The following is a 19,456-nucleotide window of genomic DNA, read 5'->3' on the forward strand; positions in this document are numbered from 1 at the left end:
TCATATCTGCACCTGAATACAAGGCCCACTCATTAAAGGATGAGGGATCTAATCAGTTATGCAAAACCAAAGTGTTCCACTCCTCCTCTGCTCCACTGTAAACACTGCTAGGTCACCACATATCTGCTTCACTCTTTTGCTCCCCATCTGTCATTTCATGCACCAGAGTTAGTTTCCTAGCAGATTTGTTGATTCCTTTAGGCCCTATTCATAGAATTATGTTGACTCTAATAAGAAAAAAAACTTACCTTTGCTGAAAAAAATGAAACCATAAACCCTGATATTCCAGCATCACTCTAGGTTCTAGAACCAAATAATGCATATTGGGGCACTTTATTGGAAGCATTTGTTTTTGGAAGCAAATAGTTATTGAATGCCTACTATATGTCAGCAGGAACTTTGCCTGTGCAAATTTATGCATAACCCACCTATAAATCTGATTGTACTTACCTACATTTTACCAAAGAGTAAACTGCTACTCAGGCATCTTAACATTCATTAGCCCAGCAAGTGGCAGAACCAAAATTCAAACTTTGAGTCCATATGATTATGACCTTAAAGCCTCTTTTCACATTTTTCTACCAGGCCATATCAACTGGAATCTTTGAATTTTCTATCTATAACTATATCCAACTACCTGGGAAAGTGCCTGGCACATAGCAAGTTTTCTATAAACAACTGCTGAATAAAAGAAGGCCTATTCTGGTGCAGAGCCTGCTCTCTGTAGTGCCTCTGGGGCCGGGGCTACCTGATGGAAGGGAGTAGAACGGTACATTCATAGTCGATAACAATTAAGCTATGTCAATCTGTTCTGGCTCAACGGGGTTTTTATTTGCTTGTTTTGCCTTTCCTTGATTGGGTCTGCATCTCTAAACCTGGGGGAGGCAGGATCTAGTCTTCATTGCTTTAACCACCATACCACACTAATAGGAGTTATACCCAAACCAATGCTTTGCAGAATCCATCAGGCCACACTCATTATTGACCGAAAATCTATTGGAAATCAATAAAACTATATTTCAGATGTCTCATTATCCCAGATACATTTTTTTTAATTCAAAGGCAGTATGCACAGCCTATGAAGATCTGCGAAGCAGATTTTCCTCCCTTTCTAAAGAAATGAGGACAGCAGTCTGAGTAGTATAAAGTCCCATAATAGGATCACTCATTTTCTATGAAATTCAAGTATGAAAGAGAAAATCTACTTGTAGCTTAAGATAAGGTGTTCTTCAAAATGGCTTAAGATTTCAAAACAAATAACTATCACTCATAGCCAGAAACCTCTGCTCTGACAACTATGTGTATTTGGAAGCTATTTTCTACTTGGATTGTTCTCAAATAAAATGGCTTTAGGTAGAATGGAGAGATAAAATCTGTGAGAAAAATCAGGTACCTCTCTTGTCATTGAAGATGAGAGTGTAGCTAAAGCAGCATTAGTAGGTCAGGGACTTGGGTCTGTTTCATTGACTGCTGTTCCCTTAGTGTTTAAACCAGTATCTGACACTCGATGATGCACAAGAAATATATTTGGATTAGGATACAGAAATCATATTGAGAATAATAGTGATAATGATAATAATAAAATAGTATTTTACTTAGCATTCTTTTCCAACGCCATTCATTTACCTGAAAATGCCATGATTTTGTTCTTTTTTATTGCTGAGTAAAATTAGATTGTGTATATATGCCACATTTTTTTTTTATCCGTTCATCCACTGAAAGGTATTTAGGTTGGCTCCACAGTTAGCTATTGTGAATTGTGCTGCTACAAACATTGATGTGGTTGTGTCCTTCTAGTATGCTGTTTTTAAGTCTTTTGGGTATAGACCAAGTAGAGGGATAGCAGGGTCAAATGGTGGTTCCATTCCCAGAGTTAGCCAATCCCAAAAAAACAAATGCTGAATGTTTTCTCTGATATAAGGAGGCTGACTTACAGTGGGATAAGGAGGGGGAGCATGGGAGGATTAGATGAATTCTAGATAGGGCAGAGTAGTGGGAGGGAAAGGAAGGGGGTAGGGGATTAACAAGGATGGTGGAATGTGATAGACATTATTATCCAAAGTACATGTATGAAGACACAAATTGGTGTCAACATACTTTATATACAACCAGAGATTTTTAGATTGAGCACAATGGAAAATTGTTCTGTACTGTATATGTGTAATAAGAATTGTAATGCATTTCACTCTCATTTATTTAAAAAAAAATCAATTTAAAAAAAATAATGTTTTGGAGTGCAAGTACTAGGAATCATGTCCCCAGCAATAGGAGGTGTACTGCAGCATTTTTTTAAAAAAATTTTTTTCAGAAGGGGAAAAATAGGCATAAATTCAGCTCAAGAGAGTGGAGAAGTTACTTGAAATTTTAGTGTTTCATCCAAATAAGTATATTTGGAATTTATAAACACAAGCAGATTTGGGAAGATTACTTTATGGAAACTTACTTAAAGTTGAACAATGTATTATAGTATCAAAAACTTAAGTTCAGTGGAAATTAAGAATGAGATATGAATCCTTATTATCACTGTTATTCAACATTGTTTTATAACAAATATAATAAGATAAAATAAATAATTGATAACAATATTGGAAAGGAAAAGGAAATGCATTTCCTTTTATTGATAATTATATGTCAGTATGCTTAACAAACAAAAAAGGTAAACTCTCTAGAAACTGGGTAAATATTTATTAGAGTAGCAATATTTATTATTTGTTTTAAAAAGGATTTAAAACTATCCTATTTACCAAAATCTATAATGCAACTTCTAAGAATATATTTAATAAGAAATGTACTCAACCTCTCTAAGAAACAGAATAAACACTTATACAAAGACATCCACAAATAGAGGTATCAGTAAGTATAGATCCACTTGTCTCACATTATATATAAACTTGATTAAATTGTAATGTGAATTGCAAGTAAATTGCAATGAGAATGCAGAAGAATGAACATTTAAAAGGAGCCAATACAGTTTTTAGAAAAATATATACTTACGTTGATAATGATTCTAACTTCCTCAAGAGTCAAAAATCAAATCTAGGAGCTTAAAATAGCATTTTTCTTTTTCTTTTCTTCTTTTTCATTTTTTTTTTTTTTGCTTACTTCCCAGTTCATTGTGAGGGCTTGGCTCTTTTTCTTTACCTGTTAAAACTATTTTATTATTTCATTTTAATTTATAAAGATGAATTCATTAAATATTCACTCTATTTTAGTCACTTGTACTTTCTCATTTAATTTCACCACACTGTGTTCCACATTTCACTAATGAGAAAACTGAAGAAATGATAAGTTGGTAGATAAATAGTGGAATTAGTAAATGAAAACTCAGGTTATCTGACTGAAGAGCAGACCAAATATTATTTTGACTCTCTCAGATTTTGAGTCAAGAAAGAATAAGAAGAATTTATAACAAATTTTCCTTAGCCCAATGGACATGGCATAGAAAGTTATATAATATAATTCTGACTAATGGTCACATATGTAATATACTTTTCAATCTATTTTGTTGTATTTCAGATAGAAACATAAAAAGTATGTGCCCCAGATCAGGAGAGCTGACGTTGTAGCTCTAGCCCTGCCACTAATAAGCTCTGTGACCTTGGAAAGTCACTTCATTTCCATGATGCTCATTTTACACCTAAAAAATAATGGAAAGTGACTGACAAGAGCTCCAAAGTCCATGTTACAATCATGTGGCTCTCTAAGGAGGAAATAGGCTGTGGCTTCAAAGCTCATGCTTTTGGTTTTCTATACAAGTTGGTGCTTACTTATTTTTATAACGCTTCTATTTATAAAAATACAGGAGAATTCCCTGTTCTTCACTCCACCTTTTTTACTTCTTGGATGTGAAGGATGTTGGACTGTGGACAGGCCTCCAGAGACAGGACAAAAACTTGCTTCTTACTGACATGTAATACAAATTCAGCTTGGGAGTCCCTTGTGCAATGAGCACAGGTTCTTATTTATAGCAAGTAGGTTTGTTTGGGCTTAAATTTAGCCATCTTATTTTTTTATTTATTTAGTAATCTTATTTTAAATGTAAGAGGCTACTAAAATAATACACACTACATCCATATAAAAATAGTATATTTAATAGCAAATTGTTTCAATGAGTTGAGAAATATAAAATCAAAACATAAATAAATGTTGTGAATTTTTTAATATTAACCATAATCTTTAAAAATTCTCTATCAAAATTTCCTGGTGCTCCTTTAAAGGGCAACATTTAGAGTATTTAAAGCATATAACCTTTTCTCTAATTTAATTATTTTAATTTTTTTTCAGGAATATATTTTTGGTGATCAAGTAATAGGTTTAAATGTTATTGATTCTGATCAAACATTAGCAATCAAGTTTTATGATGTGCTTTTCAAAATGACATTTTCTGTGGAACTTGGCGCTGTGAGATGGCAATTCAACCAAATAAAGACTATAAAATTAAATTGTCTTACTCCTGAATGACTTTTCTATTAGGTACAGTTAAGTAGCTAAAAAGTTTAATTTTTCTTAATTTTTTTTACATATACAGTATCAAATTGAATCAAAAAATTTGTCCCATTATATTTGAGGTTCTGTAATGTTTACAAAGATACACACACACACGTATGTTTTTTTTTCTAATTTGTACATCATTGGTTAACAACCAATAATTTATCATTTTTAAATCTTGAAATGATATTAGTTAAATCTTTGATGTTTTAAAAAGTAGGAATTATTTTCTCTTTATATTTTAAAGTAACTGTGTAAGGAACATTATATACAAATATATAAAAATGGCATATTTTGAATTTAATATAAATGAGTATTTCTTATATTTCTGTTATAAATTAGCTCCTTTTTATGTTAAATAGCGTCCTAACCATTAGACTCAGTAACTCTTTAGTTATTTGTTAGTTTTTTCATTTTAAAAAATTCTACATTAATGATAGAGTGATTCTAAAGCATTTGAGAAAGAGCAGACATTATTAAATCCAAATGATGTCCAACACTGCTCTCTACTGGCATAAAAGTGAGTCATAAACCATTCAGCCTTTAAATTGGAAAAAAAAAGTCCATTTTAATAATATTTACAAATGAGAGTAGGATTCTCAAACTTTCACATTCTTTTCTGAAAATTCTGTAGTGGTCATAATTCAATACAGAAAAAAATGGAAGGAACTAATTATAGATATCACTTACAGTCATTAGTTTAAAAGAGGAGTCTGTATTTCAATTAATTGAAAAATAATTGTGAGAATTTGGAAAAATATTAATTAAAGCCAGCCTCGGCTAAAGTGAGGTGCTAAGCAACTCATTGAGATTCTGCCTCTAAATTGAAAAAAAAAATACAAAATAGGGCTGGGGATGTGGCTCAGCAGTTGAGTACCCCTGAGTTCAATCCCCAGTATACCTCCATAATGTATATATTAATCAAACTTATCATATTAATAGCATTTTTAACTTAAGAGGCCTTAAGGTAAATACTTTGTAAATGAGAGAAAAATGATGACATTTTTATACTTACAATTTCAACAGACAGACTGCAGCCTATAAAATGACTATTTTGAGTACACCTGCCTAGACAATAGTGTTCCATCTGAGCAGAGAGACGCATGGGTTACAGTACTTGTACAGAATATGAAATCAGGTCTATAGCATCAGATATTTTTTATTTATCAAACTCTTTATAGAATATTTTTAAAGGCATTTTAGATTCTGCAAAATTGGGGGAAATATATGCCATATTGTCATAAATTCCAATATAGATAAATAATACAACAGTTTTAGGAAAGTAATGCTATCATCTTAGTTTTTTAGTCTAATATTCTAAATGTGTCTCTGATATTTTATGTCTTCCCTATCTGTCTATGTTGTTTGATGATCATGTCTAGTATTTTAATCTCAACCCTTCTAATAACTCAATTAGTAGCTAAAGTTCAATATATATAGACACAAACACATTCTATAGCTAGACATATATAAGCATAATAATGCCAGATAAATAAATGAATAAATAATATTAGTAACAGAAGACATTTTATTTGCTTTCATAAGTTTATCTAATGCTATCATTGGATGGTTACATTGGAAGTACCATTTTGCATTCCCACCAGCAGTGACCTATTAGAATTTTATTTGCTGAGTCTGACAACTCTAATTAGCAGTATTAATGATTTCACTTTCTAATCCCCTTGGCCATTTGCCTGAGAACTGCTTTCATTCCCCTTAAAGCAACATTCTCTCCTTTCTGGCCTGGGCCTGGAAACTACCTGGGGATCCATAATTTTTTTGCTCTTCTCAGTCTCTCAGCCTCCCATTGAGATCTCAGTGGGTTCCCTTAACCCCCATCTTTCTATGCAGATCTCATCCCTAAACTTCAGCATTGTATGCATAGTTCCTGAGTCTTTATCTTTAGTTAACATGTCAGAAGCATTTAATATCAATATGCTTGAGTTTGAGTTTCACTTTTTCCTTTCTTTTAGGTCTCACTTAAAATAACACATTTATTTATTTTGTTAGTTAGTTATAGATGGACACAATATCTTTATTTGATTATTTTTATGCGGTGCTGAGGATCGAACTCAGTGCCTCATATGTGCGAGGCAAGTGCTCTGCCACTAGGCCACAACCTCAGCCCCCAAATGACACATTTTTTTAAAAAAATATTTATTTATTTTTAGTTCTTGGCGGACACAACATCTTTGTTGGTATGTGGTGCTGAGGATCGAACCCGGGCCGCACGCATGCCAGGCGAGCGCGCTACCGCTTGAGCCACATCCCCAGCCCCCAAATGACACATTTTTACAGAGGACTTTCCTATTTACCTCTGTCTTAAATATCCATACTTGCCCAGTCTGCCTGTCATTTTTTGTATTATTTTACTTCTGCCATCTAAGATGTAAAGCATGTGTCTATGATCTAGACATAAACAGAGACATAGTATAGACATACAAACACACAAATATTCACTAGTATGTATACTTCATGAAAATATGAATATTTTTCCACCTAGAACTTAGTAAATGCTTCTCTGGTAGTAAATACTGTGTGTGTGTGTGTGTGTGTGTGTGTGTGTGTGTGTGTGTGTGTGTGGTTTTACTGGAGATTGATTCCCAGGTCTTTTAATTTTTCATTTTGAAATAGGTCTTCATAAGTTATGCAGGCTGTCCTTGAACTTGTGATTCTCCTGTCTTAGCTTCTGGAAGAGCTGGGATTACAGGCATGCACCACCATACCAGGAAATACTCATATTCTTAAGAAATAGATGAATACATGCAAAATTAGCACAATGTCATTTGGGCACTTAATTTATTTTTTGCTTCATCATTGTAACTTATGTTCATTTTAAACAAATATTTCTCTAGGACTTATATCAAAAAAGAAAACAATATTAAAAAAAAAATTCCCAGGTCCTTTCCCAAGTCTCACTGAAGCAGATGCTTTTTGCTTTCCTTTTACTTATGTCATTTGGTTTTTTGTTTCTGGATAACCTGCTGACTGCTGTGCTTTGATCTATCATATTTGCAGTGGCTATCAACACTCTCCTGTCATCTCTCCCATTTCCTGGGTTCCATTTTCTCTATGTTTTATATTAGTCCATTTTTTGTTACTGAGTTCTGGGGCATAGGAGGGCAGAATTTTGTGCCCATGCACCTATCAGTATGATTTTGTTTTTTTTTCCTCATAGACTCAAAACTTGGCTCAAATCATTTTTTCTTCTTCAGAATTCAGTCATTTTTCTTCCACTGTTGCTGTCCTGAAGAAGTCTGCTGTCATTTCTCCCTGGAATTTTCTGATCTTTATCCCCAGTTTATTGATGATGAGCCTGTTTGTGTTTCTATGTATTTTTACATGGAAGTGTAACCATTCTTTAATCTGATGTAAGCATTCTTTAATCTGGAATGCATAGATTTGATTCTTGGAAAGCTGGGAATTTTCTTCCTCAGGTTTTTCAGTTCTCTTTCTAGAACTCTGTATAATTTGATGTTGGATTTCCTTCCACAGTGGTTCTCAAATTTAAGCATACATGAGGATCACCTGGGGCACATTGAAACTGTTTTCTGGGGCCCAGCTCCTGAGTTTCTGATTGAGTAGAATTCAGTTTCTGAATTCCATAGATGCAAGTAGAATCAGAGTTTCTGATGCAGTAGCATCTGTGTTTCATTTTCTCTTCCATATCAATATCAGACTTTCATACTTTTATTCCTTTTTCCGTCTCTGCCTTACTCAAATTTCTAGCTGGATTGCACCCTTTCTAGTTGGATTGTTTGACCCTGTCAGGGAGGTCTCCTCCAATCTTCTAAAATGCCACAGCAGGCACCAGACCCACAGACACACCCACTTGCTTTGAGCTTCAGCCCCTTCATTTTGCCCTTTCCAGAGTACTTCTAGAGCACCATACCATTTACTTATTTATATGATCTCATTTGTTGTTCTTCTGCCCCACTAACATGTAAGTCTCACAGTCAGGGAATTTACTCTGGTTTCTTCTCTGCTATAGTCTCAACTCCCAGGATAGTACTTGAAAAAATAGTAAGCATCCAATAATTATTTCTTGATGAAATTCTTCAACTTTATCTTACAGTATTCTTACTACTATTAAAAGTCATCTAAGTCACATTTTTAATTTCTATGGTCTCTCTTTTGTTCTCTAAATGCTGCTTTTCTGAGTGTCTTGTTTCCTTTTATCATGAATTCAATACATTATATTGATTTTAGAGTTTTAACAATCTTGTTTTCTTCTCTGGCTTCTTTTTCCTTCTTTCTCATTCTTTTTGCTCTTGCTTGTTTTCTTAGCAGTTCTTCAGGGGAGAGGGTTTTCTAAAATATATTCACATACTTGCTGTGCTTTCTATTTAAGACTGAGACCTTCAAAAGCCAACTTGAGTGACATGTGCTTGGGCAGGGATTGTCAGCTGGTGATTGATCAGGTGACCCATCTATTCCACGTAGGAACCTCAGCTGTCAGCATAGGTTGTGTTATTTTTCTTGGGCCACTTTCACTAAGGAAGAATTCTCCTCCTTAGAGACTTATAAGATTGACACCTGGTATCCTAGAACATGGACAAAGGAAGAGAGTCAGGTGATCCACACAGCATATGCACTTCTGCCTAACATGGTAGGCACCTCATTTCATCTCTCAGCCATGCCTAGCATGGTGCAGTCTGCAGTTCCCCTGGCCTGGTTTAGTTGACACCTCTTCTATGGAGAAGGGGTGGCTGAATTCATTGGCCCTGGCATGATTCAGTTCAGTTTTTTCCCTCCGCCATTCAGGCACCACGCAGAGTAGAAATAATGAAAACCAGTCTTCAGTCCCACCTGTGTGCTTTGTACAAGCCTTCAGTAGCACTTAGGACAGTAAATTTTAGTTGTTTGTGGCATTGTGTACAAGGTGGTATGTTTCTGAAATGTAAGCATTTAAAACATTTAACCAGTGGCTGGAAGCCCCAGAATTTGACCCCAAATTAAAGATTTAGGTGTCTGTGCTTTGTGAAGAGAGTGCTCCCAGTGAAATCAATACAGAATCAGGAAAGACAGAGGAACCTAAGCAGGATAGCACAGAAGAGTATGCATGGGGGAAGCTTACTCATCCTGAGTCCCAGGGAAGCTCTGCATCACACCTTTATGCCTCCAGGCAAAGGAGGAAGGTTTTTCTACCCCCGACTAAGTCAGAGGTTGGCTAAGGAATGTGATGATATGGGAGGAGGATAGGAGCAGTGAAAAAATCTCCCAGGTGCTTCTAGCTCTCAGTACTGGCAAGAGGACTTCATTGCCTAACTAGAACCCTCTGAAGGGCTTGCACGTGAGTCAGTACTGGCAAAGCACAGGCAAGCTGGAGGAGGGGTCTGTGAGCTGATGACACTGATCCCAGAAAAGCTGAGCAGACACAACTGTGTCCATTAAACCTTTGTGTCTTCCCCAGACCATCATTAAATAAAGGAATGGTAATTCCTCATAATTATAAAACATGTCACTGTTTACAGTGTGTTTCCTTTTCTTATTGCAGTTGCTCTTTGAAATGATTTTATGAGAAGTGTATTATTATCTGTATTTTTCAAAAGAGTCATATAAGACAGAGATTAAGTAATTTTCTAATGTCTTCAGATTCTGAGCCTAGAGCTCATTCTAGCACAGATACGTCATATTTAAGTTTTATAAATATTTTATATAGAAATTAGATGCATGTAAATATGAGTTGTTTACTGAGAAAGAATAATTATGACTTTTATAATTTAAAAATATGCAAGAAATATAAAGGGTAGACTATTTTTTTTTTAATTTTAAAATTGTTTACTAATTACATAAGAAAAAGCTGGTTCAAGTAGCAAGTTCATATTAAAGTGTCTTTTAGTTTAACTCTACCATCATTCAAGGCTTCTACCACTGTTTTATTTCTTAGTTGGTTTAATTAAAGCCAGTGTGAAAGAAATATATTAAAAAGTTCCTAGAGCACTGCTAGAGGTAGATTCATTTAGAATATCCTTGGGGTTCTTCCATAATTTTCCCATGTGATCCTATTTGCATATAATACTTAATGACTCAACATTTCTGCCAAAGTATGAATCTTTTTCCAAAGATATTTCCAGTTACTCTTATAGACTGTCACTAATACTTCAGATCCTTTCTTCTTCAGTACACGTATAATTTATCCATAGAGAATATGCTTTTGCTCAGTGTGGCACACACCTGTAATTCCACCTACTTGAGAGCTGAGACAGGAGGATGGCAAATTCAAGGACAGTCTCAACAACTTAGCAAGACCCTAACTCAAAATAAATAATAATAAGGGCTGAGGATGGAGCTACTTGTCTCTCAGTGCTTTGATCAATTCAGAGAAGTAGAGAAGAGTCTACCCCATGGATTTCCTCTCAGCTAAATAGCTCCTCTTGCCTTACATCCTCCTCTGTAACTTGAACCCTTTATCCTTGCTTTTCAAACTGTCAGCACATTAAAATCACCTTGGGAGCTGGAAAACATACAGATGTTATCTGTTGAATCAGACTTGTAGGCATTGATAATAGTTTAAATCTCCTCCTGTGAATCTGTCTTGAAGCCAGAGTTGAAAACACTTATTAAAAAAAAAAAAAAAAAAAAAAAAACACAGGAAATGAGCAGACTCACTGGTAAGAGGGGACAGGTTTTCAGTTCCTTTTAAGGTGAGTATTTCTCATTCATTTTGGTATTTTATATATGCCTGGTCCACCAACATCTTTAGGTCACAGTGGGTCACAGTGCCTGACATATCTTACCTAAGCCCCAGTAGCATTTGTTTGGGAGAATCTGAACTTAATAGAAAAAGAAACTTTGTACCTTATAGAACCTAAGAAGCAGGACTTCACTTTGCCTCAGGGCAACCCAGCTTAGGTTCTCAGGAACAGCAATCATCTGTATTTTCAATTTACCCTTTTTATCTCCTTTCAACTATCCTCATAATCTGTTTGCTGATTTCAAATTTTGCCTAACAGATTTCAGCCCAAGCCATCAATTACAATGCTTTTAGATAAATAAGTTCCTAGTGCTACCCTAAAATTTGTGGATTATTTGTCCAAGAAAATCTGTATTTTTACTTTTTAACTTGCTTCCTGGGTAACACAGAACGCTCATTTCAAAAAACTGAGACTCTTAATGAATTTGCTATTTTTTCAAGAGTGGAGGGAAGAATGAGAAATACTGTGACTTTACTATATCAATCCCTTCGACTTTGGAAATGCCCACATATCCATCCCCTCAATCACTTAATGGAAATCTGGTGCACACATATGAGCAGTGGTAGATTCGTGATGGCAATGGTGTTCTAGTTGGTGGTGTGTGATAAGAGGGAAACCAGCCTTTGGGAAACTATATACTTCATGAATTTAATAATTATGTGCAATTTCATAGAAATATTTTCTAGAATAAAACTTGCATATTTCATCTGATTGGTCTTGGGCATCTTGTGATGATGGACTCCATTTAGGAGGGCCTAATTCTCTCCAGGGTAGAGATTTTTATCAAAATATGATAATTATTAGGAAACCTTTTCTTTTTGGAGACTCATTAAATTTAACCTAACAGTCTCCGTGATTGCCTTCAGGGTTGGTCATTTTGAAACAGTTAAATTATAAATTGTGTGCTTTTTAAAATTCAAACCCAGATATAGCTTACTGAATAATATATGTTGGACTTCAAAAACTTTTTTCTTTTAAACACTACATGCTGTATGAGTTTCATGGTTGGAAAACAAGGAAAAATATAGTGAAATTATAATCTGAAATATATCAAAGTTTAGCTGTAGTAACAAATAAAAATATTTATGTGCTTTGAATTTTTAGAAAATTTTTAATTGTTAATACTTACTAAATTTTTAATGTCGAGATCAACTGTATTCCTTTGGACCCAATCATCAGTTTGCTTTCTTTCTAGTAATCATTTGAAAATGAAATATGTAAGAAAAGTCTTTTTCTATTAAAGTCTGAATAATAGGAATTACAAATGCTCAAGTAATATATTTATGTTTCCATATGTTTTGAAAATAGTAGAAATTAATTTAAGGTTCTTCTACTTAATTAGGACTTAAGTTTGCATTCTATGAAACCATTCAGTTGTGCAGTGCTGTAGTTCACAGTCTCCTGGTGATAAATGACATGGAAGCACATGTTCTCACAAATGACCATTTTCAGTTTCTTGGCAGCACAGAAGTGGAGCAGCCAAAAGGAACAGAAGTTGTGAGAGATGCTGTAAGGAAACTAAAGGTAAGGAAACTCCTTTAATTAATGCCTAGTGTGTGTGGAACCTGTCATGTTATCACAGATTGATGGAAATAAAAACAGAAAATGTTTTGTGGCAGGGATAGCTTCTCACTGGTAAAAATTAGCTATTGAATAAATACCATCAGACCAAGGAGACATTTTTAAATAATAAATATGTACACACAATTATTGTTCTTTATACAGCATATTGTATTTTGTACAGTGTTAATTTTTCATAATCCCTAAAATCTTTAGTGGCAGTATTTCATAAGAGTCGACATATAGTAGCGTGACTTCACTTTGCTTGGACAATGCCCTCACTCAAAAACTGGCAATAATATAGCAATCCAAGGCTGATTCATAGTGGAGTAGGGAGAGATGGAGTGGGAGGAATAGAGAATAGGGCAAAGGGGAAGGGAAGGAGGTATGGAGTTATTAATGATGGTGGAATGTGATGGACATTATTATCCAAAGTACATGTATAAAGACATGAATTGGTGTGAATATACTCTGTATACAGAGATATGAAAAATTGTGCTCTATATATGTAATAAGAATTGTAATGCATTCTATTGTGATATATAAACAAAAATTAATAAAAAATTATAGAAAGAAAAAAATATATATTGCAATCCATATCCACCAGTCAGCAATATGCACTTAGAGATGATTGCAAAGCAGAATTTTGTAGTGACCCTGTATATTATGCAAATATAAGAGATGAGGCCATGCCCATGAGCAGCCATAGAGGAACTGGTAAGAATCAGAGGGTAGAGGAGGACATTAAATAGAGGCCCCATAGACTCAACATCAACAAGATTCCTGAGAAAATCTAAGCAAAACTGTACATTCATAATCAACAAGTTTACCGAGAAAATCAGAAGTAATTCCACATATTCATAATTGATATTTCCTTAGAACAATATTATGTAAGATGTCACACTACATGTTTATCTAATTGCTTCTCATCTGCATACTATTCTCACTGAGATTTTAAAATCAGAAAAACTGTTTCAACAGACTTCTCATCCTTATCTTGTTAAAAATACCTATGTATTACTTCTTTCTTCACATGCTTGAATGAATAGGATTTACAATAAGATAAAAATTATGTAGTGTAGTTTTAAAATGTATACCTAATTGATAGTAGCTTTTGTCTCTCGAGTGTCTTCAAGAACAATTGTATGCTTAATAAGTAATCTTTACTTTGTTGATTTCAAAAAGTTTGTATCTCAGGAAAGTGTACCAAAGGGTAAAGATTCATATATTAATGATAATGAATAAAACAATAAATTTGAACTATTTTATTGTAAGTTTTAATTTATCTATATTTGAGGTCAGAGCTACAATTCAAATTATACCAAAGATATTTGTACTTATTTTTAAAAAGTTGATCCTGTTGACTTTTAAATTTTGTTGACATGTAAATGCCAGCAGGTGGTGCTATGACTCTACCAAAAAAATTTTGCTTAACTGCCTTTTATAAACAGCCCCATTTTAATTTCTTGCTTGTTTTTCTCAAACATATATATTCTGACTGATTTTTGAAATCTGTTGTAGTTTAGGATTTGACTGCATTTGACACATAAGGTATCGTTTTATTTATATTTACTTATTTTTTAAAAGTTTGCAATGTTAAATATATTGCCTTCTAACATTAAATAAGAATTCTAAATTTAATTCAAGCTGACCAAAACTAAGGATTTCAATAATCTATTTTTCATGTTTCTTTGTTTCATAACATCTGCTTAGTTTTTGAAAAATTTTAAGCAATTTTTTATATAGAATTTTATGTCAATGGAGATTTAGACTTCGTAAGTTGTTCTTAAACGTAATAATTTTTGTTAAAGTATTGGAGTCTTTACTTTTGGAAGCTGTATTTATGAATACAACATACTCTATATTTCTTAATCATGTAATTTCTATTTCTTAATTGTTTTTTAGCCTGAGATTTCAAAATATTCCAAATATTTTGAAATATAATAATTTAAAACCCTTTCAGTTTCTATGTGTTTACTTATATAATTATTGTTGTTATTATACTGAATTACATTCTCAATAGTGATTTATCGAGTTGTTTTGTTAACACAACTAGCATAAATATCAGAGGTCCCATATTTCATAAACAATTTATAATGTTTACTTATGAATAAGTACTGAAATATAGATTCAAAACTTGTCAGTTTTCCTAGGAGATAACCATGGAGTGGCATTCCTGAGTCACAATTTTAGAGGAAAAATCCTCATTTTGGTGGAGCTGCACTGATATTATATGAAGTTACTTCAAGATAATATGGCCTTTGGGATTCACTGTGGAATCCTGTTAATCTCAGCCCAGCAGTTTTTCCATTCAACCTCACTCTTTCTGTGCAGCATAACTGTTTTATCTTTGCAACTAGTATTTAACTAATAAAAGGTTTAGAGATTCATCATATTATATACAAACATAGCTGATTTCCCCACTCAATTATTATGAATACTTTAATAATTTAAATATAACAAACAATAGTAACTCAGAATAATAGGCTCAAAGTATAAACTGATTTTTCTTGCCACAAAGTGCATGTTTCATTAGTGATATGGTTAAAATTTCACTTTTTAAAAAGTCCTTTAAGAAATAGAAATTCTGTAAGGGTGACATTGAAGCTCAGGGTTCCCTTTAAATTTTATTTAGCAGTTCTACTTAGTAATATATATTTAACTAAGTACTTCATACATTTCAAGCAAAACTTCATCATTTCTCATCCTTTTTTTTTATGAAAAAGGTTTTTTTGTGTTTTTGTTGTGTCCAGATACTATTCAGTATGTGTAAGCCTCATCCCCTCTGACTGTTTATATTAGATTATCATATTAGCATGTCTTTCAATGTCTTCTGACACTTCAAACTTAGAAATACTTGGGAGCACAATTAAGAGGTCTACAAGTAGGAAAAAAGGAGGAGAGTCAGAGGGGAATATGCACAGTGTAGAACACAGGAAGCTTAAGTTTTAGGAAAAAGGAAACAGAAAGGAGAATATTAGACTGTTTAGAATAGAAGTTGAAAAACTCTTAAGCCTAAGGGTTTTGTAACATATTTTCATCAATCAAGCCCAATAACCAGTATAAACCTTGATATACATGAAAACAGAGCTGTGAATTTTATTTTTTAAATGCAGAAAACGTGCACTAACAAGAAGGGTAGTTGGGTGCCCATCTGGAAAGGTAGGTTCTAGGCTTAGTTGCTACAAACCCGTTTTATGACCAAGTTACAGAACTTCTCAGGGACTTTCCTCATTTTTGAAATGGTAAGATCGGGTTGGATGATCTCTGAAGCTGCTGTGACTACCATTACTTATCTTGATGTGAAGCAGGGAGAAAGATTCAGGAACTTGGAAGCAGATGTTTTCTGTTTTATGCTCTCTCCTTCCTTTCCTCCCTGCCTTTCTTCCTTCTCACCCCTCGTGTGTGTGTGTGTGTGTGTGTGTGTGTGTGTGTATGTGTGTGTATGTGTGTATGTGTGTGTGTATGTGTGTGTGTGTGTGTGTGTGTGTGTGTGTGTGTGTCTATCTGTCTACCATCAGGCCCTGCTTGCTTGCTTCCTTCCTTTCTTCCATTCTTCTTTTTCTGCCTTACTGACAGCTAAGTTTAATATTACTGTTCATTTTGTGGTGGACGTTTTACAAAATAAAAAGTTGCACAATTCTCATCAGAGGTCAGAGCGATGGTTGTGTCCAGATGTGGAAGAGGCCTGGGGAGCCACTGTTACTGTGTTTGGAGAAAACAGGAGGGAGGAAGCAAGTAGAATAAATGGTTCCACAGCCAGCAGTTGGGCCTTGCTTTGCTTAGACAGATGCCTCCACATAGACACAGAGCAGCTGATTAGTTTTGTAAGGTTTTATATGTGAAAACTCCTGAATTGTTTGATGATGCCAATTTATGTAGGAAATGGTGAAGGGAAAAGAAAATTAATGCACATTCTTTAGGAGAGTTCTGGAAGAATTTTTGATCTTCATTAAAGAGAAACATGTTTCTTAAAGACAAAAAAGAAAATTCTCTGGCATAAGTTAGTTGATTCATGTGTAGAATGTGAGCCTGCCAGACGCAGAAAAAGCAAAAAGAAAGAGCAGGTTACATCCAAAGAACAGGAAAGTCAGTAAGCTGAACAGTCACAGCACCTAACAAGGAAAAAAAACAAAAGGTACCCCCTGGGATATGAAGGCAGACACTTCAAGGCATTCATATATGCATTAATTATGTTACTCTCCATGGCAGTGCAAAGCTGTGCACAGAGAAAAAGGCTTTTAACCACTCCCTGCTCCAGGACTGAAACATACCATGTGTATTCACATCTGCCCTAAATTAGGGTGAAGTGCGCAACGCAAATAAATATGACACAAAGAGGACTGGAGCTCTGCCTGGCCTTACAGATGATCTATTTTGAGTCTATTAGGAAGAGTATCCAGATGCTGAAAAAATGTTAAACTAGAAAATAACTTTTAGAAGCCCTAGAAGAGGGGTGAAAAAAACCTATTTTTAAAAATCTCATCCTTTTCTTAGAAAGAAAGGTGAAGGGACCAAGGTGAGAAGGAAAGGAATGAGACAGTGAGGTTGCCAGATGAATCAGAACACCCAATAAATTTTGAATTTCAGATAAATAATGAATAACTTTTTAAAAACGCCAGTGTGTTCTAAATTATTGCCTAAAAATATTTATACTTAATAGCATATTTGTTTATTTGTGTTTTTGGATATGTGTATGAGTGTGTGTGTATGTATTCTCAAAGTTCTAAAATGTATGCACTATTTAATATTCACATTTAACTGGGTTCCTGTAATTTTTCCACCAATAAATCTGGTAAAGCTGGAAGAAATTAGATAATAGAAACTGCATCTACTGAGTAAATGAGTATTCTGATATTTCTTTTTGATTTTAGAGTAGAATCTAACATACATGTGTATACACTTAACTAATTCAGTACAAATATATAATAAATACTATTCTGAAAGCACTTAAAAATATTTCTTGGACTGAGGATGTAGCTTAGTGGTAGAGCACTTGCCTTGTACATATAAGGCCCTGGGTTCAATACCTGGTACAAAAAAAAATTGTGAAAATTGTTTTCTAGCTATTCACTATACTTATAATTCTAAACCGAATCTAGATCTACATATCAGTGTTTTAGCTGGTACTTACCTCAGTTCTTAGCTTTGACTGTGATATAGCAGCGTCTCTTTTTGTTTGGTATTGGGTACGGTAGTGCACTAAACTAGGTAACTATCTAGCAATAACAAAGATGGCATATCCAACAGTTGGTGAACTGCAAGTTCTCTCAAGCTATTAAAAGCAAAGGATCCACAGGAAAGCAAAATCATCTCTGTTTATCAATGAAGTTTTCTCAATTGTTTGGTATGAATTCAATTTTCCGAATATCATGAAAGAAGTACATTAAAAATCATGTTTTAATAAAGTTACTGAAAACTAATCTGAATTATAATGGTAAAGTGCTGAGATTACTAAATACTTTGAGATTATTTTTACAAAATGCTTTATAATGGGCAATAATTCATTTAATGAAAATCTGACATTGAATAAAAATTTGTATATTTGTGTTCATTCTCCACAAAAACAGAATTAAGTTTTTTATGAATAATTTTTATTTGTAGTTTGCGAGACACATCAAGAAATCTGAAGGCCAGAAAATTCCTAAAGTTGAGTTGCAAATATCAATTTATGGAGTAAAAATTCTAGAACCCAAAACAAAGGTAAGGCTTATTTTTGTATGTCAGAGCCTTCTAATGTTTGTAATTTATATCTGTTTTAATGAATATTTGAAATTCATTACTGATGAATCGATTATTTCTCAGTGGTGATTTAAAACTCTATCTTTAGAGGGGGAAAAAACTTTTGGAGTTTCTTTCTGAGTACTCTGTTCTTCAGCCTGTGTTTGAGATGCAATAACTTATACTGAATACATTCTACAGCACTTGAACTTATATTTAGAAATTCTTCTTTGGGTGATATGAAAAAAGATGAAAAAAAACCCAATGTGCTTCACTGCTTCACTGGACATGGAAGAAGACAAAAGATCTGTGTGCTTTTTAAAATGTCCTATTTTGATTTTTATTATTTATAGACATAATCAGTGTATATTAGTTTTCTAGGGCAGCCATAACAATAACCCATAGACTGGGTGGCTAAACAACAGAAGCTTACATCCTCATAGCTGAGAAAACTAGAGCTCCAAGATCTAGAGCTCACTGGGTAACTTTTTTCCTCTGAGTCTCTCTTATTTGTGGATGGAGGCCCTCTTGCTACCACCTCTTCATACAATTGTCCTTCTGTGAACATCCTCCTCTAGTGACTTCTCACTTTCAATTTTCTCTTCTTTATAAGGATACCAGTTGGATTGGATTAGGGACCATACTAATAGCCTCAGTTTAACTTAATAACCTTCTAAAAGGTCTTATATCCTGTTAAAAGGAAAACTTTAAACAATTTAAATTTAACAGAGATTATTTGTGCTAACAGTAGATTCATGAACCAGGTAGACTCAGAACCAGAACAAGATCAGAGAACTCACCCACCAGCCAGAGGTGGGAGTGCTTAGAGGACAACCATGGGCAAAGTAGAGAAATCACCACATTGGCTGCAATGGTGTGATGAGTTGGCTGCCTGTGATTGGCTGAAACTGCTGTTTGTTATACTTCAAGTTAGGTTTTGCTTACACACTAAGTTAGGTTGTAGTATGCTTTGCAGAATCTCAAAGGAG

General features: G+C 34.1%; 1 protein-coding gene across 2 annotated transcripts in view; it reads left to right on the forward strand.

Moving 5' to 3' along the window:
• Gulp1 (GULP PTB domain containing engulfment adaptor 1) overlaps window positions 1–19,456 on the forward strand; it is a 270,157-nt gene that overhangs the window by 201,860 nt on the left and 48,841 nt on the right. For both annotated transcript variants that reach the window (XM_077799064.1, XM_026389053.2), the window contains exons 5-6: window positions 12,639–12,710; window positions 18,351–18,449. In XM_077799064.1, coding sequence (XP_077655190.1) covers window positions 12,639–12,710; window positions 18,351–18,449 — 171 coding nt within the window. The remainder of the gene's footprint in view (window positions 1–12,638; window positions 12,711–18,350; window positions 18,450–19,456) is intronic.

The sequence above is a fragment of the Urocitellus parryii genome, chromosome 1 (assembly GCF_045843805.1).
Source record: "Urocitellus parryii isolate mUroPar1 chromosome 1, mUroPar1.hap1, whole genome shotgun sequence".
NCBI classification, from domain to species: Eukaryota; Metazoa; Chordata; class Mammalia; order Rodentia; family Sciuridae; genus Urocitellus; species Urocitellus parryii.